This window comes from Brassica napus, chromosome A9 (assembly GCF_020379485.1).
Source record: "Brassica napus cultivar Da-Ae chromosome A9, Da-Ae, whole genome shotgun sequence".
NCBI classification, from domain to species: domain Eukaryota; kingdom Viridiplantae; phylum Streptophyta; class Magnoliopsida; order Brassicales; family Brassicaceae; genus Brassica; species Brassica napus.
Window position 1 is genome coordinate 3,004,240 of NC_063442.1, and position 25,532 is coordinate 3,029,771.

Below are 25,532 nucleotides of genomic sequence, written 5' to 3' on the forward strand. Positions count from 1 at the left end.
AAATTTTAAATATAATAAATGTATGATAAGCATGTCTTCTTTTTAAACTTAAATATAACTTTAATATTTAGTATTTGTCAAAAACTTAATATTTAGTATGAAACACGGGACTTTAAATTATAATTTCTTGTTACATCAAACTTTATATTCAAATCATTTTCTACTTTTCCAACTACTGAAGTAATCGTACGTAGTTAGTTGCTTCACCAAACGCCAAGAAAAAAAAATATAGTGAAACAAAAATTTAAAATATGACAAGTGTATGATAAGCATGTGTTCTTTCTTTTTGTTGGTAATATACAAATTACAAAGTCAATCATGCGAACGAACGGTGTTGTTACACAACTTGTATGTCTAATTTCTACATAAATCAGTGAAGTTTTTTTTTTTTCGAGCAACAAATCAGTGAAGCTTCAAGAATTAATTTATACCATAATCTTTATAACACAGAAAACATGCACACATTTGGGCAAAGGTGTAGTAGCTTACCTAAGCTTATCGTATACACAATAGGATTATAGATTTATAGGACAAACCAAACAAAAAAAAAATACATTACAGAGCTGATGATAAGTGAACCATAATCCTACACAGCATCTTATCAGATCAGATCAGATTAATCCAATATTCTATGTACAAGAGAGCATTTGTAATAATTAAGTACTTCACTTGTGTTACAAGCAACTGCTTCCTAAACAGACCAAAACACAGAGCTAGTAAGAAACAATTTTCTTTAAAAACAAAACTGGAGTTATTGCATCTCTTGGTTTTCCACAAATCAACCTTAAGCATGTTTTTAATCTACTAATCTTCTCTGGTCCGTTTCCTTGATGCTAAAGCAGGTTCAGTTTGGTTCCTGGTTTGCGTCTCGACCCCAAACTCTACTTCTGCAGATGTGCCATTACATTGCTTTGGTGATAGCTCTGAGGAAGAGCTCTTGTTCTCTTGTAACTTCTGTTGTTTCTCAAACATCATCTGTAGCTGTCGGCCTTGTTTTTCGATCTGTAACTGCAGGGACCGTTGGATCTGAGGGCATATAAATTAAACAACATCAGACAATAGTCATGCTATATATAGGAATATAGGACTATGACTCTAATTTTATAGCAGCTAGGCAGGTGAAAACCATTACCTCGAGCTGCTCATGGAGACGTTTCTGAACTTCCATCTGTAACCTTAGAGCTTGTGTGATCTCAACGCTCCTGGTAAAGAAAAGAGTGACAAAATTAAACATACAAGTACTTAACCCTGTAAGTTACCATTCACAATAAGAAAACTGAAACTTACGTCTTCATGTCAAGAGATTTGATATCTTCAATGGATGTGATCTTCTTCTCTTCAGGTTCTCCTGTGAAAGAAAGAAAATAAAGAAACAAAGAAACACAATTATACAAAGATACACACCCCCTTTGTAACATGTTAGCCTTTGAGACTTTAGCCTTTTCTAAAGAGTGGTTAATTCTCTAGAGGCTTATGTGGTTTTATAGCTCAAGAAAAGTATTCTGTGAAAGTATATTACCTGTAGCTTCTGAAGTCTCCGGTTTATACCTAGCCGTTCTGTACTTCTGTATATAAAGACAGTACAAGATGAGAAAGGAGCTAAGCGTAGCACAGAAACATCATGAGAAGCAAAACATATGGTTAAGAAACAAACCTGCAGATGGCTTTTAACATGATAAATAGTCAAGCCAGGGTTCTTCAAGAGCTTCAAAACAGCCTTAGGCGTGGCTCCTATGGTGGAAAATTTAAAACAATAAGTTCCAACTACTTACATTTATTTTCAGGAACAAAGAGAAAGAAGAAAAGCTTACGCACGTTCACTACCACCAAGCTGATTAACAGCTTCAACAAACGCCTCATGAAGCTCTGGTGTCCAACGCATGCGCTGTTTAGATGTTGCTCCACTAGCTGATGAGTTTCTACCACCGAGCTGCTCTTCCGAGGAAACCGCCTGATGCTGCTGGTTAGCTATTATCTCTTGCCTTGGTGGTGTCGGTGTCTGTTGCAAATCATGACATGACTGAACCTGTGAGTTTGGATTGTGTGGACTTGGTTCTCCTAGAAGTTCAGACCAGTTCGGTTCTGAACCATTGTCAACAGACATCAACTGATCAGCCCAAGTTTGCCATTCGCTTTTCTCGTGAAGCTCCACGGATGGAACCAACTTTACTCCACTACCATCTGTTTGTGGATTAGGAGCAGAAACATGGTGAGAGAAATCAAAGAACTCGTCAAGTGGATCTGAAAACTCCTGAGGGTGATGATTATTAATCAATGAAGACTGCATAGCCAAACTGTCACTTGGCATGGTGGAGACAGGTGGCTGTGTCTGGGAAGTCCTTCCATGAGCTGAGACGGCTGAAACGTTGCAATATCCAGACATATATCCACCACTAGAGCTGACCACCTGATAGGGGACAGGGTTGTTCATCAGCTCCTGCCCTGATGAACCCCAATAAGAGTTTGGAAACTTGCGGTATCTGTCTTCTACAGTGGCATGTAGAGGTGAGAAAGATGAAGACATAGCGGTTGAATATCCAAAATCATTAGCCAGAGTCATTGAAAAAAAGAGCACAACACCACACAGTAGCCTAAGTTCAGAAGGTGAAAAGTAGCTTTGATGTATGAATAACAAGGAGAGTATGAGACTCACATTCAGCAAGTTAAATATAACTTTTATGTAATGAGGACATGAACCATTGAATCCAATTCCTTTGGCATAATAATTCTGATTCTATCTTTTTTTCCCCAGTCAAAAAAATAAAACAAAACAATCTCTCAGGAATATTCTCAACTATTTATTTTGATTTAGACCATTTTCTCTCCTTGTTCTACCCTTATAAACTGAGAATTTTCATTCAATCATCAAACAAGCACCCACTAAAATGAAAAGAAGAAAGAAACGAGAGGACAAGTCTAATGTGCTTTTTTTCTTTATTCAGAAACCTATGAACCTAAGAGATATGATCATGGAGATGATGAGGCATCTACAAATCAAGATAGTGAAAAGACATTACAGCTGTGAGTACCGCCACCTGGGTTCGAATCCCGGCCACTGGGGAATTAACATTTTGGCATCGCCAGAAACAGAGGACCGACACGTGGCAACACGTGACTAGTCTGGATCACTTCTGTGAGGCCAGGATACCTCTGTATAATTCAAAGAAAAAGAAAAGACATTACATAAGATATGGAATCAGTGCTTAGGGAATGAAATCTACGCCCACTTACACAAAGAGGTAAAGGCTTTTGAGGAGGCAGAGAGACGTGTAAGAAGGAGCCAACATGAGCAATAACCCCATCAATATTGTAAACTCAAAGAACACAATCTAAGAGAATGGTTTCATTTACTAAAAAGACATTCAAAATCAAATTGACTTAAATCAAAAGATTTACAAATCTAGAGGATTTAAAGCTAGATGAGTTTAACATAGACTCTCTTCCTTAAGGTAACACAAAAACACAAACATTTTTTTAGGAGAATCTTACTCGAAGTGAGCAAAGGCGGCACGAAAATCGAAACGGAATCAAAGAACACAAGGGGCCCCTCTTGCTGATGAGTAGAGTGAAGACGAAGCCCTTTAATGTTTTCCCTAAACCATGAGGAGGAGAAGAACTTTGCACTCAGGATCTTTTTGTTGTCCCCAGTTCTTTTTTTTTGGTTTTATTAGGACCGCAGGATTGCACTCGTGAATCTATCAACGGCTGAGATTTTAGTGGAGTACGAGAACTATTGTAGAACTACAGGCTCCACTTAATCGTTTATTTTGGGTTTTCTCTTGGATTTACTGTGATTGGTCACATGCTTACTACGTCAACTATAATTAACTTTCATTCCTTTTCTCTTAAGCACTGACTACGTCAACTATAATTAACTTTTTTTTTTTTTTGAACACAAAACTATAATTAACTTTGATTCTGTTTTTCTCAAGCACTGAATTATTCTGGTTATCAAAGCTCTGCTCAATTAGACTCTTTTTTTTTATAAAGAAAAAGATGTCAATGATAATAATTTAAAACTCAATAGTTTAACTGAAATTGCAGTAGATGGAAAAATAAGGCGGCCATCAACAAAAATTATTGAATTTCTTAACATAGTTTCTAATGCATATATATCTGCCAATTAAAAAGTGTAGACATCCTAATAAAGTAGAATAAAGAGCTTAGGTGATGTCAATGGATAATTACATTTAGGATTCACAGCCCAAACCAAAATATTACAAAACAAACTGACCCAAGCCCACTAATTGGCCCAACAATAAAAATACTAAACGTCAAGGCTTAACCCTATTTTTTTTTCCTGACATATTAGGCGGCGGTGAAGCTTTTACCGGCGTCAGAAGCTTTGTGACTAGTTCGTGCTCTATCCTCTTTCTCAAACCGAACTAGCCTTCTCCAGACGACTTCTCCGAACCTTCTTGTACGTGTTTCTCTTACATACTCCTGTGATTACTCTCTCTGAACTCTCTGTTTTGTCTTTTTTTTTTTTTTACTTTTACAAATCGTTAATGGTGTGTAATGGCAATATCTGAACAAGTGTCGTGATTCTGTTTTGTTTTTATTTTCTAGTGTTCAGACCACCAACTGCAGTTTAGATAATAATGTCGGAGGTTAAACCATTGATTGGTCTTAAATGGGAACCGAAGCTTCCAAGCTTAGCTTTAGACTCCAAAACTGGCTCCAGCTCAAGTAAAGTTGCTGAGAGTGGTTCTTCTCTCTGGACGTCTAAGTCAGAGCTAGTTGATGGTCTTTGTCTCCCGCCTACTGATCCAAAGAAAGTCAACAAGATGATGAGAAAGCAACTCAAAGACACCACTGGTTCAAACTGGTAAAACTTTACTAACCCTTTTTTTTATATGAATCATTTGGTTAGAGGTTCACTTTGTTACTTGCTGTTGTGGATAGGTTTGATATGCCTGCACCTACAATGACTCCTGAGTTGAAAAGAGACCTTCAGTTACTTAAGGTATTGTGTTTTTCTAATTATGGTTTGCAAAACTTGAATTCTGATTTTAATTCTCTTTTTTTTTGCAGTTGAGGAATGTTATGGATCCTAAGAAACATTACAAGAGAGTTGCGTCCTCTTCTAAACTAGCTGAAAAGTATTTCCAGGCAAGTCTCTGAGCTGCAGACTTTATCAAGATAATAACCTTCTTTTTTTTTTGGTCTTGTTCTTTGTCTGTAACACCAACTCTTGTTGTTTTAAAAAAAACAGGTTGGTACAGTAATTGAACCAGCACAAGAGTACTTTGATAGAGTCACAAAAAAGAATAGGAAAACAACTCTTGCTGAAGACTTGGTGTCAGATCCCAAATTTTCTCAGTACAGGTAAGTTACTTACTTGCATTGTTCTAATTCCGTATCATAAGGAGAAGAAAACTGCATGTCTCTTGGGCTAGATGAATTGAAGAACGTTTAGTCTGAGATTCACCAATTTAATACCCATCTAAAGCTGGCTTTTCATAATGGAACTGGATGTGTTTTCTTGAGAATTGAGAGATGTTGGGCTAAGACATGAGTTTGTAAATGATTTGTGTTGGTTGTGTTGTATTCACAGGAAGCGTAAAGTGAGGGAGATTGAAGAGAAGAGCAGATCAAATCAGGATAAGAAGTGGAAGAGAAAGGGGAGTGACTCCAAGAAAACAAAACATAGAAGGCACTGAACTGCTGCATTTATCAGAGAATATGATCTCACTTTTGGTTCACCGTACCTTGTAATGACTACTACTCTTGTTGTTTTACTGTCTTAATTTAAAGGATTGGTTCTGTTGTTTCCATGTCGGATGATGAAACAGCTTTGATGGAAATTAAATAGATCATAAGAGTATTTTTTGATTTGGTGGTTATTATATCAAAACATTGTCTACAAAATCTCTGTGATCTTTGGTAATAATAATCACTGTTTTGAGGTGCAACAGGTGTGGAATAATATCACAGGAAAAATGAGTATAAATATGGGCCTATTTGGGCCTTTTTACTTTTATTTCTCCTCGTGATGTTTAAAGCCCATTATAGTCTCTCTCTCTCTCTACTTCTTCTTCTCCGCTTTCTTCTCTCTGTTTCTTCTTCTTCTCATCTGTTCTAGGCATGGCGTCTCCTGAGCAATCAGAGAGAAACTCTCCGGAGAAAACTGGCTCAAACAGTGTTTCCAAGAAAGTTTCGGAGATCTGGGAGCGAATGAACGAAGGAGTACCAAACAAGCGATTCAATTTCGTCTCAAAGACTTCAACCTCTTCGCCTCCCGCTAAAAAAACAGCTAACAGCGTGAGACTCTTCTCTCCTGCACTCTTCTTTTGTCATAACATCGTCTTAGATTTCAAAAGTTTGAATCTTTTCGACTCACAGAACTGGAAAAGTTATCTTGGTATTGATGCGAAGAAGAGGGACACAATTGTACAAAAAGAAGATAGCGTTTTGGATAGTAGCTGTAGCGAGGAGGCTAAGCGCATTGCTGCAGCCGCTTTAGCTGCTGTTAGAAACGCAACCGCAACCGCTGCAGCTGCTTCTAGCCGTGGCAAGATTGAGGTCAGAACAAAATGACCTTTTTGTGTGTGTTCGACTCTGTGTAGTTAGAATCTAAGATCTCTCAGCTGTTTTGTACTTAAGAGGATGAGTTGTATATGATTAAAGTCTGTCTTTAAGTTTATATGACTGTGCTTTGTCTCGGTAACGTTAGGATCTAAGATCTCTCATCTGTTTTGAGCTAAGAGGACGGGTTGTGTGTGATTAAAGTCTCTGCCTTTAAGTTATTTTTAATATGACTGTGCTTTGCGTAAGATCTCTCAGCTGTTTGGAACTAAGAGGGTGGAGTGTGTATGATCAAAGTCTCTGTCTTTACGTTAATATGAATGTGCTTTGCCTCGGTAACGTTAGAATCTAAGATCTCTCAGCTGTTTTGAACTAAGAGGGTGGAGTGTGTGTGATTAAAGTCTCTGTCTTTAAGTTAGTATGACTGTGCTTTGCCTTGGTAACGTTAGAATCTAAGATCTCTCAGCTGTTTTGAACTAAGAGGATGGGTTACGTATGATTAAAGTCTCTGTCTTTACGTGAGTACTCGATTGAAACCTTAGTTAAAGCTTGTTTTTGTTTGAGTTTGAGTTAGTATTAAGGAAGATGGATGGTGTATAAGCTACAATCTTTGTGTTATCTTGTGAATTGCAGATAACAGAGGTCAAAGACTTTGCTGGTCAAGAAATCGAAGTGAAGAGGTTAGTAGAAGCGGGTTCAAAGGAAGCCTCCTCATCCTCTGCGATGGCGACTTCAGGGGTTGATGCGGTTCTTGAGCAGATTAAAAAGAAACAGAAGCTGAGCGTTTTGGACAAGACGAAGAAAGACTGGGGAGAGTACAAGGAGGAGAACAAAGGTGTTGAAGATGAGCTGGATAAGTACAAGAAGAGCTCTGACAAGTATCTTGACAAAGTTTCTTTCTTGGAGAGAGCTGATTACAGACAGTTTGAGAAAGAGAGAGACGCTCGTTTAGCTCTTCAGTCCAAGAGAAGACTCGATGATGTCTAGAATGTGAAGACTTTTTGTTGATGTAGTGGATGATATCCACATGAACTACATCAATGCATCTTTACAAAACCATCCGTCAATAGACTTTACCTTAACCAGCTTACCAATCATTTTCACATAACTTTTGTTGTTGCTATATAACTGAGGCCAGGTTGTGATCAGTTCGGCTCGAGCAAAAAGCTTTCTAATGAACTTTTGAACATTGCAATAGAAATATCGATGAAACATACAAATGAGTTCTTACATATTACATTAAGCTCGAAGATATGTTTTTGTCTAAAGAAAGAAAAAAAGCATTTGGATCTAAAGATCAACGGCAGGAGGAATGTCGCCAACGGTGAGATCTACTCCATCATCTGGTAAGTCAGATCCAAGTGGTCCTAGTATCCCTTCAGAACTCAGCGTCAGTCCACTCTGCTCAAAACATACACACCAACAACATTAACTTATCAATATCCTCAACCAAAACCAAAGCTTCTCTGGTTATCTCCGGTTAACAACAAAATTCTTGCAAAAGAACCAATGCCAGTGGATATATGCAAACGAGGCCAGGCCAGTGGATAGAGTCATACCTCAGGTTGGAAGCGAAGCATGTCTGCACGGGCCATAGCTTCTGCTTGGGCGATTCTCTGTCTGAACGTCTGAGCCATCTCCTCAGCCTTGAGACAACAACAGAAAAGTAGTAAAAAGGATTGAGAAACTGACCATAGAGGGAATCAAGAGAGTATATCAGTGGAGATAGTGTTTACCTTCTCGAAAACAAGTTTAGGGTTACGAATCATATCACCAGGAGTTGGCTCCAGCTTCTTTGTGGAGAGACTTACTCTTCCTCTGTCACGGTCATGACTCAGTATCATAACCTGTTAAACATAATAAGTTAGGTAACATCCGAATCAAAAAGAGTTTTAAGACTATCAGTGGTTAGAGAGAGAGACCTTAAGAGTGTCACCAGGCTGAAGAACAGTAGCGATATCCGAGACACGGTCATGACTGATCTGACTAACATGGAGAAGGCCATTGATTCCGCCAATGTCAATGAAAGCACCATAAGGTTTCAAGCTCTGAACAACTCCGAGAACCACAGATCCAATTCCAAGCTGAGCTTGGCTGTCAGCTACAGCTTTACGGTTGCTGAGGACAAGCTTTGTTTGTTCCTCATCAACCTCCACAAACTTGAGAGGTATCTCTTTCTCAAGTAGCTCTTCAGCTGCTGCTTTCTAACAAATGAAGAAGAAACACATCGTTAATCAGGTTGTGTGTTTTGACTTAAAAGCTCTGAGACAAAGTACTAACCGATGAGATCTGCGAAAACGGCACAAACCCACGAAGACCCTCCACCATAGCCACCAATCCACCTTTGTTAGCACCAATAACCTATCCAATTGCTAGACATTGTTAACCACAGAGACCAAAGGAGAAGCAAAGAGAAGTTCCAAAACGTACCTTAGCTTTAACAACAACATCCTCAGCCTGAAGCTGCCTACATCGTTCCCAAGCGAGTTCGTACTGAATCATCCTTAAGCTCAGTAGCAAACTGTCGTCACTCTCGTTCTCGCCAATGATGACAAACTCCTCCACCATACCGGGAACTATACCAGCTTCCTCCACATGCTTGATTCTGTGGATGCAAGCCTGCTCAACCGACAAGTACGCCGACGATTTCGCAGAAATGTCGACTAATGCACCGTTTGCATCGGTCTTGAACACAGTTCCTTTCACCTGAACAATGCCACAAAACCACAAAATGATCACACAACCAGAACCAAATGCTGTCGTTTTATCATCTTAGTTTCCTCAAACTTAAAGCAGCGATTAAAGCTCAAAGTTTGAAACTTTTCTCAAACCCTACAAAGATATTGTAAAGGAGAGAACATAACTGAACTAGTTTGGTCTTACGAACAACAGCTCGATCTCAACTCTCAAGTAACGATTAAAGCTCCAAAGTTTGAAACTTTTCTCAAACCCCACGAAGATTTTGTAAAGTAGAACATAACTGAAGTAGTTGATCTATACAACAACATCTCAAAGTTCGAAACTTTTCTCAGAACCCACAAAGATATTGTAAAGGAGAACATAACTGAACTAGTTTGGTCTATACAACAACAACTCGAACTCAAATAACAATTACACTCAGTTCGAAACTTTTCTCAATCCCAACAAAGATTTTGTAAAGTAGAACATAACTGAACTAATTTGGTCTAGTCTATACAACAACTCGAACTCAAATAACAATTACACTCAAAGTTCGAAACTTTTCTCAAAACCCACAAAGATATTGTAAAGGAACATAACTGAACTAGTTTGGTCTAGTCTAGACAACAACAGCTCGAACTCAAGCAATGATTACAGCTTAAAGTTCGAAACTTTTCTTAAACCCCACAAAAGATATTGTAAAGGAGAACATAACTGAACTAGTTTGGTCTGGTCTATACAACAACAGCTCGAACTCAAGTAACAATTACAGCTCAAAGTTCGAAACTTTTCTCAAACCCCACAAAAGATAATTGCAAAGGAAAGAGAGAGAGAGACAAACCCTAGTGCCAATTTCGGAATTGAAGTCGTATTGCTCGATAGCGGCTGCGAAATCGTCGACGGTGAAAGCGACGCCTTCCATGGGAGCAGTCCTGCACCGCTCGTAAGCGTCTTCGAACATCTTCTTAAGCTCGAGCCTCTCTCTCGTCTGCCCGCTTGACATCGCAACCGCTGCGACGATCGTCGGAGACACGGAGGAGGATTTGTTCTGCGGGAAGTTCTTGGCTGCTCTCCTCGTTAGCCTAGAGGAGGAAGAGAGCGGAGAGCATCTCAGACCCGTGAAATGCTGAGCCAAAGACGCCATAGCTTTTTTCACTCCACTCAGAGAGTTATCTGTTTCGTCTTCTATGGCTCTTCCTGCGTTTTATCGTGCGAGTTAGATAAGAGAGATGATGATCTGGACTTTGGTCTATCTCAGTTTGATCGAACGGTCGAAACAACTGCCACGTTGGAGTAAACTACGTGACGTTTATTAATCATCTAAACAGCGCGACGTTTATGCCATGGGCCAGGGGGAAAATTTGAGAACTGAATAATTAATATTTATCTTATTAAAATAAAAACACTATTTGAAAATAACATTTATTATAGTATATGGTAATTAACAAAAAATTTAGTAAGAATAGTTATATTACATATTCCCTCCGATTTTTTTATATAAGTCGTTTTAGAATGTGCACATAAATTAAGAAAATCATTAACTTTTTATATTTTTTAAACAAAAACATCATTAATTATTTACTTAACCACAAATCAACCAATGATACAATAGAAGGTATATTATCATTAGTCATATAACATTAAATGTTAATAAATTTTACATAGAAAACTGAAAACGTCATATAATTTGGAACATGAAAATTTCTCTAAAACGACTTATATTAAAAAAACGGAAGGAGTACTAAATATGTTTTCAAATAATACATAGCTATTTATATTTTCAAACATATTTAGTACTCTCTCTGTTTTATTATAAGTGTCGTTTTAGGTTTCGGCACACGGATTAAGACAACAATTAAATTTTGTACATTTCCTATAAATAAAAGACTATTACCTATACACCTAACCATATTTCAATCAATAAAAAAATAAATTTTGCATTAAAAATCGAAAACGACATTTATTTTGTAACGAAATTTTTTTTCTAAAACGACACTTAATATGAAACGAAAGGAGTATATATACAAGAAAGAATGATAATAAAATATACAGCTTTCTTGTATACGCACTATCAACCTGAAGAATGAAACAGTTTCCATGTGACATAAGTAACTCGTGTATACAGAGATCTAGTCCAGTATTGTGCAAGGAAGATTATATTAATTATGAATCAACTCATTAATCATGATATAAATAACAAATGTCGATAAGGAATCAACAAACGGCTTTGGAGGATTTTCTACTCGTTCTTCCAAGCATACAGAATCAATGAAAAACCAGAACTTTGAGACTTGGAGTTTGTTGTTGTTGTAGTTGACATGATGTCGTGTGAGAAAGACAAGCTCTTATCCGACGAAGATTGACAAGTCCTGAACATAAACACTGCGTTTCCCGCTGAAGAAGGCATCCCAAATAACCAACTATGAACATCCCACAGAACTTCCACAGCCATTCTATTAACAACTATCGTATCATTACCACGAAACTTCCACTTAAGACGCTTCACCTGCAACAACGTCTTCCCATCCACACGAACAACGAGACAAGGATCAGTGACGCTAGTGTCACACTCAATCACAAGATCATGTACTTTAACCCCATCTGAACAAAGCTGAGCCTTTGTCGCAAACTCTCTCTTACCAAAGACATGCTCTTTCTTGGCGATGAACACCGCACCTCGAGAGGAAGGCGACGCATTCGTCTTCTTGAAAGCTTCTTTCTTCATATCACCGAGAAGCAAAACCATCTCCTTGTCAACAACAACGCCCACGTAGAATCCTCCCAACGCTTCAGGTCCTGAACCAAACTTCGCAGACGCCAGATCCCAAATAACATCGATACTACACGAATAAACCTCTAAGCTCTTGGACCCTTTACGTTTAGTGAACAGCCAGGGCTTAATCTCGACTTTACAGAGACTCTGGTTACAAGAATCATCAACACCAACGGTCACACTCTGACCCATCAGAGTCTTGGCCCACGTCACAGTGATCAAGCAAGTCCTTCCTCGAATACGGCACTGGTAGATGCAAGTAACCAGATTCTGAGCGTTCTTCCCGGAGTTTGAAGACGACGAATCCGCAACTTGGACTCCATTTTCACCAAAGCAAGAAGGAAAATCCTTCATCTCTCTGGGGAATTTCAACGAACACTTGGTGGGCAAACTGCGTAAAGCTCAGGACTTTTAACACAATTGAACTTGATTGAGACAATGACGGAAGCTTTAAGGTCGAGAAGAAGAAACCCAGAAGGAAAAAAGCAAACTTTTGTTTACCTGAAGAGACAGATGAATCAAGAACGCGTCGGAATCTGAAGAATCCTCATACGAGTCTCGTTGATTGGATCCGTTGTCTCCAAGCAAAAGAGATTTTGATAAAAGCCGGAGAGTAAGGAGAGAGAGGGAGGAGGAAGCAAATCGCCAAAGTAAAGGAAGAATATTTTTTTCTTCGATAAAAACTGAAAATGGAGACAGATAGAGACAAAAAGGAGACTCCTTTCACTCTCAGTGCTATTATTACCGTGTAATAAAAACCTAACTAGAATTGAGTCGGCATAAATTGACAACTTCAGAGAACTTTACCAAACAAACAAATAGAATTGAATATTGACAATGAAGACTTTGTTATTTTATATGTATTATAATTTTTTAATAATTTGGGTTCACATATCTTTGAAGATCAGGGATTGGATTTGTGTGTGATTTTTGAATTTTCTTGGCACACTTTTTTGGGATAAAAATGTAAAGATTTATACTGTTTTTTTCTGTTTTTAATTATTCAGATTAAACTACCAGTTACGTAGAATTAAAGAAAAAAAATTTGAAACTAGAATAAGACAACACTTAAACAAAAGTTTTAATCTAAGAAGGAATGAAGAGTTTTGAAGATATTTGTATTCCTTTCTTTCCAGATTAGGTAGATAATAACTTATAAAATGAGTTTGACAGCAATGGTTAGGCAGCTCTGAGATTGCTGTCTCGGCAAATAGATCCAAGATATGATACTGAGGCAAATTAAATAATTAATAACCTCAGGATTGGAATGGGTCAATCGAATATTCAAAAATGCAAGCACGATTTCTATAAATGTAAGTCTACGACGCCATTACATTAGCTTTTAAAAAAAAAAACAGATTTTGGTCTTATAATTTTGGCCATTGCGCATATGCATTACTTTAAGACACTAGGCATCATTTATTATAAGTTTTATTAATAAATACAAGCATACATAGGGTTTTCATCTTCCATCTACGTACATAGATGATATTTATAAGAAAACACTATTGATAGTAATGTTTATGGATCATGATGGTCCAAAATGCAGTGCTTTGGTTCGACTAAATCTTTATGCTTAAACTACAAGAATTCATCATAACACCAAAAAAAGAAGGAAAAATTCGAAGCAATAACCATTTTTTAATCTTTGTTGAGAATTATATATTAGGAATAAGTACACGTTAAATTTTTCATAATCTGCCAGCTTCATCATCATGATTACAACCATTATATCTCTCTCAATTTAGCCACTTTAATTCTATCTCTCTCTAGTTGTTGTTTTTTTGTTAATATTCTAATAAAAAGCTATGTCGTTGTTGTTTGGTTGGATCCGGAGTCCAGAGACCATATGGTGAATAGTTTAATGTGTTTCCGATTTAGAATAATGTGTTTTAGTTAGAAAACTCCAAAACTATGTTGTTTTCTTTTGAGAACCGGCTTTCAAACCAAAACTATATTGTTTGCCTTAATTACCATGTTTATGTCGTTAGATCCAAATCCATTAATTTGTAACCCGATGACATAAATAAACAAAATTTCTGACCAAGCCATTTCCATGAACCTATTTATCAAAAATGTCTAAGAAAGTAATTTTGGTTTTATAAGTATGGAAGGAAATGGTATTCACGTGTATTCTTGTCTATAGAGTAGTTATCATGCGTTACAACCCAATTTTGGGGTAATCTTTCTTGGACTTTCTGGGCCTTTTCTTGTATACCTTTGTTTTTATTCCTTTTACATGTAAAGTGGTGCACATGAATAAAAACCAAATATTTCTGGTGACTGAAAAAATAAATTAATTATAACTTTTTGTAGTTTACCGTTAAATATCTATATGTTTGAAATAATAATTCCACCCATAGCTGATTCCATATTGCATGAAATATATTAATCAGTAAGAAAAAAAATTAACAATAATGAACGAACCTTTCATAAGATTTAGGCACATGAGTTGATTGGTTTACGTGAAAATCTAGACACATATGGCATGTCATATTGTGATATTGCATCGATGATAAACTTGTATCTGCTTAATACACGTTATCAATATGCTTTTGAACCGATCGACCGACGACGTTAACGTGAAATTTAAGGTCCTGATTTTGTACTAAAGTATTATCCTAATGGGGATCTGATTTTCTTGTGATTTCATTTCCTTTTGTTGATTTATAAATTTTAACGACTCATCTCTTATCCCACCCACTTTGCGAATATTTCATCAACAAGTAAGATAATAAGTTTCAAAAAAAAAAAACAAGATAAAATGATACTATTATAAGTGATTTATACTAATACTGTCTTTGCTATCAACATTAATATTCAAACGCACATGTGTGACAAAAAAAAAGTCAATTAGGAGTAGTGATCCTAAGTTTACAAGTCGTCGCTCACTGCTTCTTAGTTGTGACATGCATTGTTTTTTTTTTTGGTACTCTTCCATGCTTGATCACCACGAAATGTTAATAGTATAATAAATGATGAAGATTCAGGTGAAAATGTTTACAGTCAAAGAGATTCCTCTTTGTTTAATGGGTCTATTCCCTCGACACTGCTTGAAGTATTAAATGACATATTGAATCATTGGAATTTGGAAGTAAACATACAAATTGCACTTTTACGTTAAACTTGTTACTAAGTTGTATTAATGTATCTACTACATGTTTATACAAATAAAGAGGAAGAAGTCTTAGATTTGGAAAAGGAAGAAGTCTTACTTGGTGTGAATTTCCACATCCACACCGGCTTTATTGGAAGTTTTTTCCACATCTATACGATAGTGTATATTTGAGTTTAGTCTTTACCATTCCCAATAGATCTAATGTAACCTTGATGATTAATAAACCCACAATTAGTATGGTTGTGGTGACAAAGGGGTTGGTGGTAGTGGTTTGATTGCTTTTGGTCATTTCATAATATGACTACTTATTTCCGTACGCAGACAACCGTGTACTAATATAAACAAACAATTTATAAAAATGTACCCTAACATTTTTATAAAATTGTATTATCAAAATAAATTACTTGTTTAATTTATCATTGGGTGTAAAGTCTAAAGTGTCTTCTTCATCTTGATGCTTATCTTAATCATATTTACTTTGTCATTTACGATAAAGTTTCGCATTGACAAGAATGAACTAATATAAACAAACAAAAATATCTCGTAGTAGTTGGACAGAGCGTGTTAACCGACGTGATTCCATTATCGCATTTCACTAAAAGGTAATCGTAAATATATCTAACAAAAACTTTTTAATTAAGATTTTGTTTTAATCTTACTTGCCATCTTTTTTAACTCATATAAGAAACTTAGCTGCATGATGTTCTGTAGAAAGTAGAAACTCATATGTATACATCTTTTAAGTTAACCTATAATATTCTTTTGAGAACATGTTAACCTTTTTTTTTGTTCAACCGAGAACATGTTAACCTATAATTTTTTTTTTTGGTAAAATATGTTAACCTATAGTTTGTAACAACATAGTTACAAATTATATCATTTAATGAAGAACATTTAGAAAAGTGAACAATTACACTGTTAGTTCTTCCAACCATCTTTCTATAATGATGTGGATTCAAAAACTGTTCCTTCTTTTTTAATACTTGATGTTTTAGAGATATTTTTATTCCAAGTTAGATGAAGTTTTTAATTTTTAGTGTTAATTTATTAATTTTATGTTATATGATCATTGGTATTCTTCTGTCAACAAAATCATTATTTGTCGAATTGTAACTAGGAGTATTAATGAGATTTTTGTTTAGAAAATGTAAATAATAAAATGGTTCTTAATTTATATGTACAATTTTAAAATGCTATATCTAATAAAAATTGAGAGATCATTTATAAATTCTATATTTTTGGTATGATTTATCTGATATGCATCAAAGTTTCATTAATGTTAAAATTTCATTAATTATATACTAACTTCATTACATAATTTCTAGTTAAGACCGCTATATTTTAAATCAATAATATGCAACTAGGTAGAGACCCACTCCTTGCGCAAAATGGATATGTATAAAAATAATAAAATTTAATTTACATTATAGTTATTAGTTCCATTAGATATTATATAGAAAGTGTATGCAGATATAAATTTTAGTTATATGCATGTATTACATATATAATGATTTGGGTTGTTGATTATATATTCAGCTATCTTTATCCAATAATGATATATAGTTCAATACATATGATATATTAAGCACTCAACCATATGAAAGACATATAAATTATGCATATGAAAGACATATAAATTATGTACTCGAGCCAATTAGTATGTCTTCAGAATTAAAAAAAAAAATTTCTGCAAAGTTTTTCATAAGTGTCTTGTAGACAAACTTTATTTCCATGTTCATCTCGTTTTAGATTTGAAGTTTTATTTAGTTTATCGAGTTTAAATCTGAGTTATAATACAACACACTAATACAATTCATTTTGCATTAATAGTAGTTACTAATAGGCATAATAACATAAAACAATTTGTAATATTTCATGTATTCTTTTTTTGTGCACTGATATTCCATGTATCTTTCATATATTTATTTCATACAGTATACCTTTTAATATAAAGCTGGGTAGATATCTTAGGAAAATGTATTTTTATATATATAAAGATGGGTAGATGTACATCTTGAGGAAATATAGTTTAATCCAACATTTATTCCTTGAAGATTAAAGAAAGAAAGAAAAAAGATAAAGCATTTGTTTCACGTTTGGACCACGCTCTGTGCTTCTTGCAACTGCCTTTGCCTACCTACAGCATTCATGAGATAGTTATGTTTCTCTATAAGAACAACTGAAGAAACAAAAATATAATAAAGCAAAAGAGGAAAAGAAGAAAGAAAAGAATCTTATTTACACGAGTTTAATGTTTATTTGCTTAACTAATTATTATCTCAGAGGAACAAAGATGATTATAACTAACAGAAAACATTACTACAAATATTTCTCTTTTATCTTTGTGGGGTTTTCTTTATATTTTTCATTTATGTATAGCTCTTTTTTATATTCTGCCTAGGGAAATGATGAACCATCTCAGTCCTCTTGAACAAGATTACTCTGAGTTTGTTGAATATGATCCTAGTGGAAGATATGGCAGAGTAACTTTCTCTCTCTCTCTCTCTCTCTCTCTCTAATCTGTCAGTCTCAATAAGTTGATCATCGATCTCTTTTGTTTTGCTGAGGTTCTTGTGTGTTCTTGTTGTTGCAGTACAGTGAAGTTCTTGGTAAAGGGTCTTCAAAGACCGTGTAAGAGTCCAAGCTCTCTATATTAAATTTATTATTCTCTGTTGGTTTAAACTAGTTTAGATTCAGTTCATAGATGAAAACTGTTTTTTTTTTTTTGGTTTTGTTATTTGGGGTTTGCAGTTACAGAGGATTTGATGAGTATGAAGGTATAGAAGTAGCATGGAACCAAGTAAAGCTCTATGACTTCTTGCATAGTCCTCAGGAACTGGAGAGGCTCTACTGTGAGATACATCTCCTCAAAACCTTAAAACACAAGAGCATCATGAAATTCTACACTTCTTGGGTCGATACCAAGAATCGAAACATTAACTTTATCACTGAAATGTTCACTTCTGGTAACCTAAGACAGTAAGTTATGTTCTCTTGATTACTGAATCATAACACATGTTATTGGTTTCATAAACTCCGGTGAGTGCAGGTATAGGCTAAAGCACAAGAGAGTGAACATAAGAGCGGTGAAACATTGGTGTAGACAGATCTTAAGAGGCTTACACTATCTACATACACATGATCCTCCAGTGATTCACAGAGATCTCAAGTGTGACAACATTTTTGTTAACGGTAACCAAGGAGAAGTCAAGATTGGTGATCTTGGTCTTGCTGCTATCTTACAAAACTCCCACGCTGCTCATTGTGTTGGTATGCAATAATACTTCATCGAGTGTGCTTTACTAACTTTATAACAAGATTGTGATGCTGAAAGTCTTTTCTTGCCCTCTTAGGGACACCAGAGTTCATGGCTCCTGAAGTCTATGAAGAAGAATACAACGAGTTAGTAGATATATACTCGTTTGGTATGTGCGTTTTGGAGATGGTAACGGTTGATTACCCGTACAGTGAGTGTACTCACCCTGCTCAGATTTACAAGAGAGTTATATCGGTGAGAATCGATTAATTTAGATGGGCTTACAACTTAGAACCATTTAGCGATAAGTGGATTGATTTATCTCTATTATATATTACTTAAGATCCCTTATAACTTTTGACGTGGGTCGATGTCCTTAGAATCAACCCACTATCATCTGGGATTAAATATTTTCTGTCACAAGATTTTGTTGAGTTTAAAGACTGCTAACATTCTCTTTCTCAGGGGAAGAAACCAGACTCATTAGACAAGGTGAGGGATCACGAGGTTAGAGGGTTTATAGAGAAGTGCTTGGCCAGTGCCTCCCTTAGGCTCTCAGCTCGTGAACTACTAAACGACCATTTTCTTTGTAATGATGAAAGTGAATGCAAAACCAAAGAAAACTATTTTGATCATACTCACTGCTCAAACGGTTACTACATCCACAATAATGTAAACCAATGGGCTTATAATGGAAATGAGACGGTGGAGTAGAGATCTTTGAGTTTCAAGAAGGTGATCATGAAGACAGTGCAGAAAAGTATGATAAGAAGTTTGACAATGTCCATATAAGTATAACAGGGAAGAGAAGAGACAACGGTGATGGACTGTTCCTCCGACTCAGAATCGCTGACAAGGAAGGTTTGTCACACTCTATAAACCAAAATGACACAATCTTTGTCGGTTCTTTTTTTTTTGGTAAAAATCTTTGTCGGTTCTTGAACAGAGGAGAGACTAGCTGGACTAAAAAGAGTTTCATTTCATTTACAATTTTGCAGGGCTTGTGAGGAACATATACTTCCCTTTTGACATGGAAACTGACACAGCAATAAGCGTTGCAAGAGAGATGGTTGAAGAGCTGGAGATGGACGATTGTGATGTGACAAATATAGCCGACATGATCGATGGAGAGATTGCTTCTTTGATACCGGGTTGGAGATCAGGCCTCGAGGTTGAGAGCAGCTTCTGCAACTGCGCCTCGGTCATGGACTTTAACGTGATGCAGTATTGTGGAAACGAGTGTGTAGAGAAGCATGGACGGTTTGATGAGATTACTTCTGAGCTAAAACACACTGATGAGGAAGAGGCGTTTTCTTGTAGGGCAAGTAACGTGATACACTAACTATATATATACACCAGATCCTTTCTCTTTTGACACCTTTCATAGACCAGGACTCGCTACCCTATGAAACAATCGGATTCAGCTGCTGAAAAATGAAGTACGGGAGACTCAAGGATCAAGACCTTAAAAATCTAGTGGGAGGAGATGTTAAACAAGATGAGCAGCGAACGTTGGAAAAGCTTTACTCACAAGAAACAACAAGAGACATATATATCTACGCTTCTTGATGCTTTTTCATAAGCTTTCTGGGTTAATATATATATGTAGAAATGTTTACAATAATGCTTCTTACTGAATATTTACATTAATGTTGACAAACAATGAAATTACGTCTTTTTTTTAACAGGAAAATTACGATTTTATTTCAAAGAAACATACATGTTTTAATATATAAACTGACGGATGATATTACAATCTCCAAACACAAGAACCCACGTGAAAGCGGCAACTAGAGCCTACTCCAGGATAACTTACGACAACAAAATAATATACACTACTAATCAAGTTAAATAAGCAGAAGTAGTGTCCAATGATCGGGAGTTTTCGCTGCTGAGTGCCGCCCATAGCCCGACAATATCCACCTCCTACACCATTGCACCACGACTTATCGCTGATACTCACACTCAGTAGCGAATCCAAAAGTGATAATGACTGGATGCACCAACGTGTAAAACTATAAATTTCAATTGATACATATAAAATTAGTGAAGAAATACACTAATTTTGTAAAAAAGTTGTGGGGCATGTGCACTCTGTATCCTCTTACTGGCTTCGTCCCTGCTCACACCCGCCAAACGATAACGTCTGCAAATCCAATACATTTCCAGTCTATCTTAAATTATTTTTATAAATTCTTAACGCAAATGTTGATGTTAATAAGTTAACCTATGCTCGAGACAAAACTTATCTTTTAACATAACAGAAATCATAATAGGATTTACACGTGCAACACAGATTTTAAACAAAACAACGAAAACTAACTAAATTTTCAAGTAAAATAGAGTAGTTCTATTTAGGCCCAATGGGCTTAATCATCAGTTTTATCTGTATGCACCCAAACAACTTAATTATTTCTTCCACGCATTGGATTTAAGAAGACCCACTAGAAAGAATAAGACCCATCAGACAAAAGCCCATTAAGAAAACAAAACCTAAAAAAAAACATGAAAAATGAGAGCTATATATCATCAGCTAGGGTTTTGATTGCTGCTTCAGAAGCCGCAGCGAGAGAGTAGCAAACCGGAGAGAGCTCGGAGGAATCGCAGCAGCCATGGCGGAGAAAGCAGTCACCATCAGGACCAGGAAGTTCATGACCAACAGGCTTCTCTCCAGGAAGCAGTTTGTGAGTCTCACATCCCTTACACTCTCTGTCTCTTATGTATCATATGATTCGCCAGTGAAATGAACAAAGTTAGGAACTTGAATCTTCCATTTTAACAAATGCACAAACTATAGAAAGTTTGAAACTTTCATCCATTTTTACTCATTTGATTATGGTACAAGTTAGTGACGGTGGCTTGTATGAATGTTAGGTCATTGATGTTCTTCACCCAGGAAGAGCCAATGTTTCAAAGGTATGCTCTTTTACTTACGTCCGTGGTCGTGTCAGCTATGCAATTCATGGAGCGTTGAGAAGCTTATGACTTTCTTTTTTGTTGAAGGCTGAGCTCAAGGAGAAGTTGGCAAGGATGTACGAGGTTAAAGACCCAAACGCAATCTTTGTTTTCAAGTTCAGGACCCACTTTGGAGGTGGCAAATCTTCTGGATTTGGTTTGATCTATGACAATGTCGAGAGTGCCAAGAAGTTCGAGCCCAAGTACAGGCTCATCAGGGTGAGTACTAATTCCTCATCTTACCATCTTTGATAGCACTGTTCCTTAGGCTCTAGCAAAACCTCTGTCTGGTCTAGTTTTTAGTCTAGCATGCTCTTGGTGCTTCCATTTTGCCTGCTTTGCTAATAAAACTATAATGGTTTTGTTGTGGGAAGGTGTGGCAATACAGATCTTTTTTTTGGATGAGACATGTTGCGATTTCATACTAAAATGATTGTCAATTGTATTTGACAGAATGGGCTTGACACGAAGATTGAGAAATCGAGGAAACAGATTAAGGAGAGGAAGAACAGGGCCAAGAAAATCCGTGGTGTTAAGAAGGTGAGGCCAGACTACCTTGTAGCTTAAGCATTTGCACTTGTTTGTTTCTTGCCCTTTTTATTAACGGTTTTGTGTGTGTGTTTGTGTAGACCAAGGCTGGTGACCCCAAGAAGAAGTGAGTTGTTAGAAGACAACGGCAGCATTTTGGGTTTTGTTCTGTGCATCATCCCTTCTTTATTTCGATTTTGTGCTTCTCATTGTCACACTTGTTCTGTCTCCGTTTGCATTATGTGTTAAAGCTTTAGAGTATCATGTGCTAAGATTTTGCTGAATACATTTTATTTGAAATTCCTCCCAAAATTCCCATTGCTAAGCACACCAGCTTAATTAGCTTAATTTGTTCCATAGGAGCTTAAAGCAAAACAGTCTTGAATTGTTTATATATGATGTTTGATTTTGACCGCTTTTACGTTTTGGTAACATTGGTTTTCAACTTGAGATGCACTCCAGCTAAAGATAAGCAGAATGTTATTTGTTGCCCGACGAACTTGATGGTTCCTTGTGTATAGACAAAATGTTAAACGATCTATGTGATTAGCTAACTTGAAAATATCATATAAAAGATGACAATAAAATATTAAAATGGTAACACCATCCATAGTTGAAAATATTATCTAACAGATGACAATAAAATGGTAACACCATCCATAGTTAAGAGCCTGCAACAAGTTTCTGTACCACTTTAGGATCTCCCCAAAAGAAATATGAAGCATGGTGTAAATGTAGTTTGGCTTGGTGGGTGAAGTGCCACTCGCTTGGCAAGTGCTTCTGCTTAAAGCTGATTTGAAGAAGGTCGTGAGTGTGAACATTCTATATTTAAGGTGAGCCGGAGTGAAGAACCATTTTTATAAACAGAACACTAGAACTATAGCCTATATGGCTCATTATCTACCAAAATGGTAACGTGAACCATTGGTTTTGATGACTTCCGTGTATACTATAACTATTTTCTACCAAAATGCTCTATATATAAAGCCTATAATCTTTTAATTCGTTTTAAAATTTATAACCACATTATACATTTGTATTAATTTATGATAAACTTCTTTTCATGGTACATGGACATCGTTCTAATTTTTTATCAATTAATTTAGCAAAACTGTAAATACTCCCTAAATCATTGGACTAACCACTATAAAATTACTATTCCTTAGAGAAACGGAAACAACAAAGGTTCCAAACCTCTTTGAACTTCATCATATTTTATTACATGATTCAAATATGTATTAAAACAGTATTTTCAATTTTTTTGAATTTTTTTCAAAATCTATGTGTTCCCCCCCTACGAAAATAGTGAGATTTCGGTAAATGTTCTATATATGAAGTCTATAATTTTAAATTTGTTTAAAAATTTAAAACCATATTATACCTTTGTATTAATGTATGATAAACTTTTTTTCATGGTACATGGACATCGTTCTAATTTTTTATCCATTAATTTAGCAAAACTGCAAATACTCCTTAAATCATTGGACTAACCACTATAAAATTGCTATTCCCTAGAGAAACAGAGACAACAAAGGTTCCAAACCTCTTTGAACTTCATCATATGTTATTACATGATTCAACTATGCATTAAAACAGTATTGTCAAATTTTTTGAATTTTTCTCAAAATCTGTAGATACCCCCCTACGAAAATAGTAAGTTTTCGGTAAATGCTCTATATATGAAGCCTATAATCTTTTATTTTTTTAAAAAAAATTATAACCACATTATACATTTGTATTAATTTATGATAAACTACTTTTCATGGTACATGGACATCGTTCTAATTTTTTATCCATTAATTTAGTAAAACTGCAAATACTCCCTAAATCATTGGACTAACCACTATATAATTGCTATTCCCTAGAGAAACGGAGACAACAAAGGTTCCAAATCTCTTTGAACTTCATCATATATTATTACACGATTCATATATGTATTAAAACAGTATTGTCAAATTTTTTGATTATTTCAAAATCTATGTGTACCCCCCCCTCCTACGAAAATAGTGAGTTTTCGGTAAATGATCTATACATGAAGCCTATAATCTTTTAATTCGTTTTAAAATTTATACCCACATTATACATTTGTATTAATTTATGATAAACTCCTTTTCATGGTACATGTAAATCGTTCTAATTTTTTATCAATTAATTTAGCAAAACTGCAAATATTCCCTAAATCATTGGACTAATCACTATAAAATTGCTATTCCTTAGAGAAACGGAAACAACAAAGGTTCCAAACCTCTTTGAACTTCATCAAATTTTATTACATGATTCAAATATGTATTAAAACAGTATTTTCAAATTTCTTGAATTTTTTTTTCAAAATCTATGTGTTAACCCCTACGAAAAATAGTGAGTTTTCGGTAAATGCTCTATATATGAAACCTATAATCTTTAAATTTGTTTTAAAATTTAAAACCACATTATACCTTTGTATTAATGTATGATAAACTTCTTTTCATGGTACATGAACATCATTCTAATTTTTTATCCATTAATTTAGCAAAACTGTAAATATTCCCTAAATCATTAGACTAACCACTATAAAATTGCTATTCCCTAGAGAAACGGAGACAACAAAGGTTCCAAACCTCTTTGAACTTCGTCATATGTTATTACATGATTCAACTATGCATTAAAACAGTATTGTCAAATTTTTTGAATTTTTCTCAAAATCTATAGGTACCCCCCCTACAAAATGAGTTTTCGGTAAATACTATATATATGAAGCCTATAATCTTTTAATTCGTTTTAAAATTTATAACCACATTATACATTTGCATTAATTTATGATAAACTACTTTTCATGGTACATGGACATCGTTCTAATTTTTTATCCATTCATTTAGCAAAACTGCAAATACTCCCTAAATCATTGGACTAACCACTATAAAATTGCTATTCCCTAGAGAAACGGAGACAACAAAGGTTCCAAACCTCATTGAACTTCATCATATGTAATTACATGATTCAACTATGCATTAAAATAGTATTGTCAAATTTTTTGAAATTTTCTCAAAATCTATAGGTACCCCTTACGAAAATAGTGAGTTTTCGGTAAATGCTCTATATATGAAGCCTATAATCTTTAAATTTGTTTTAAAATTTAAAACCACATTATACATTTGCATTAATTTATGATAAACTACTTTTCATGGTAAATGGACATCGTTCTAATTTTTTATCCATTAATTTAGCAAAACTCCAAATACTCCCTAAATCATTGGACTAACCACTATAAAATTGCTATTCCCTAGAGAAACGGAGACAACAAAGATTCCAAACCTCTTTGAAATTCATCATATGTTATTACATGATTCAACTATGCATTAAAATAGTATTGTCAAATTTTTTGAATTTTTCTCAAAATCTATATGTACCCCCCCCCCTAACGAAAATAGTGAGTTTTCGGTAAATGATCTATATATGAAGCCTATAATCTTTTAATTCGTTTTAAAATTTATAACCACATTATACATTTGTATTAATTTATGATAAAATTCTTTTCATGGTACATGTAAATCGTTCTAATTTTTTATCAATTAATTTAGCAAAACTGCAAATACTCCCTAAATCATTGGACTAACCACTATAAAATTGCTATTCCTTAGAGAAACGGAAACAACAAAGGTTCCAAACCTCTTTGAACTTCATCAAATTTTATTACATGATTCAAATATGTATTAAAA

General features: G+C 35.2%; 6 protein-coding genes and 1 pseudogene across 10 annotated transcripts; 4 read left to right on the forward strand and 3 right to left on the reverse strand.

The window, feature by feature from the left end:
- Positions 1-503: 503 nt before the first annotated feature.
- Positions 504-3,542, reverse strand: LOC111200866 (protein PHR1-LIKE 1). Of its 4 annotated transcripts, none has more exons than XM_022692303.2 (7): positions 3,490-3,542; positions 1,816-2,487; positions 1,655-1,731; positions 1,520-1,565; positions 1,288-1,348; positions 1,133-1,202; positions 504-1,026 (listed from the first exon to the last, which is right to left on the reverse strand). In XM_022692303.2, exons 2-7 carry the CDS (start codon positions 2,429-2,431, stop codon positions 805-807), a joined length of 1,092 nt encoding a protein of 363 aa, XP_022548024.2. In that variant the 5' UTR covers positions 2,432-2,487; positions 3,490-3,542; the 3' UTR covers positions 504-804. The 4 variants fall into 4 exon arrangements, with proteins under 4 accessions (XP_022548024.2, XP_022548022.2, XP_022548023.2 ...); XM_022692301.2 differs by lacking the exon at positions 3,490-3,542 and adding an exon at positions 3,232-3,462 and having other exon boundaries at positions 1,816-2,505; XM_022692302.2 differs by lacking the exon at positions 3,490-3,542 and adding an exon at positions 3,232-3,452.
- A 731-nt stretch (positions 3,543-4,273) lies between these two features.
- Positions 4,274-5,835, forward strand: LOC111200867 (rRNA-processing protein fcf2). Its single transcript, XM_022692304.2, has 6 exons — positions 4,274-4,420; positions 4,570-4,828; positions 4,906-4,966; positions 5,035-5,112; positions 5,216-5,328; positions 5,558-5,835. The coding sequence occupies exons 2-6, from the start codon at positions 4,602-4,604 to the stop codon at positions 5,661-5,663; spliced, it is 585 nt and encodes a 194-aa protein (XP_022548025.2). The 5' UTR covers positions 4,274-4,420; positions 4,570-4,601; the 3' UTR covers positions 5,664-5,835.
- A 202-nt stretch (positions 5,836-6,037) lies between these two features.
- LOC111200870 (craniofacial development protein 1-like) lies at positions 6,038-7,723 on the forward strand. The gene is made up of 3 exons (XM_048739349.1): positions 6,038-6,264; positions 6,346-6,525; positions 7,162-7,723. Exons 1-3 carry the CDS (start codon positions 6,088-6,090, stop codon positions 7,513-7,515), a joined length of 711 nt encoding a protein of 236 aa, XP_048595306.1. The 5' UTR covers positions 6,038-6,087; the 3' UTR covers positions 7,516-7,723.
- On the reverse strand, positions 7,701-10,424 carry LOC125577696 (30S ribosomal protein S1, chloroplastic-like). Its single transcript, XM_048739348.1, has 7 exons — positions 10,049-10,424; positions 8,959-9,234; positions 8,809-8,889; positions 8,451-8,732; positions 8,265-8,375; positions 8,088-8,174; positions 7,701-7,929 (listed from the first exon to the last, which is right to left on the reverse strand). Exons 1-7 carry the CDS (start codon positions 10,349-10,351, stop codon positions 7,819-7,821), a joined length of 1,251 nt encoding a protein of 416 aa, XP_048595305.1. The 5' UTR covers positions 10,352-10,424; the 3' UTR covers positions 7,701-7,818.
- Positions 10,425-11,347: 923 nt separating this feature from the next.
- LOC125577697 lies at positions 11,348-12,720 on the reverse strand. Of its 2 annotated transcripts, none has more exons than XM_048739350.1 (2): positions 12,482-12,720; positions 11,348-12,371 (listed from the first exon to the last, which is right to left on the reverse strand). In XM_048739350.1, exon 2 carries the CDS (start codon positions 12,332-12,334, stop codon positions 11,447-11,449), a length of 888 nt encoding a protein of 295 aa, XP_048595307.1. In that variant the 5' UTR covers positions 12,335-12,371; positions 12,482-12,720; the 3' UTR covers positions 11,348-11,446. The 2 variants fall into 2 exon arrangements, with proteins under 2 accessions (XP_048595307.1, XP_048595308.1); XM_048739351.1 differs by having other exon boundaries at positions 11,348-12,388; positions 12,482-12,697.
- Positions 12,721-17,208: 4,488 nt separating this feature from the next.
- On the forward strand, positions 17,209-20,058 carry LOC125575657 (annotated as a pseudogene).
- A 784-nt stretch (positions 20,059-20,842) lies between these two features.
- On the forward strand, positions 20,843-22,149 carry LOC125577698 (40S ribosomal protein S24-1). Its single transcript, XM_048739352.1, has 5 exons — positions 20,843-21,038; positions 21,229-21,270; positions 21,358-21,528; positions 21,763-21,849; positions 21,939-22,149. Exons 1-5 carry the CDS (start codon positions 20,967-20,969, stop codon positions 21,966-21,968), a joined length of 402 nt encoding a protein of 133 aa, XP_048595309.1. The 5' UTR covers positions 20,843-20,966; the 3' UTR covers positions 21,969-22,149.
- The last annotated feature ends 3,383 nt before the right edge of the window (positions 22,150-25,532 follow it).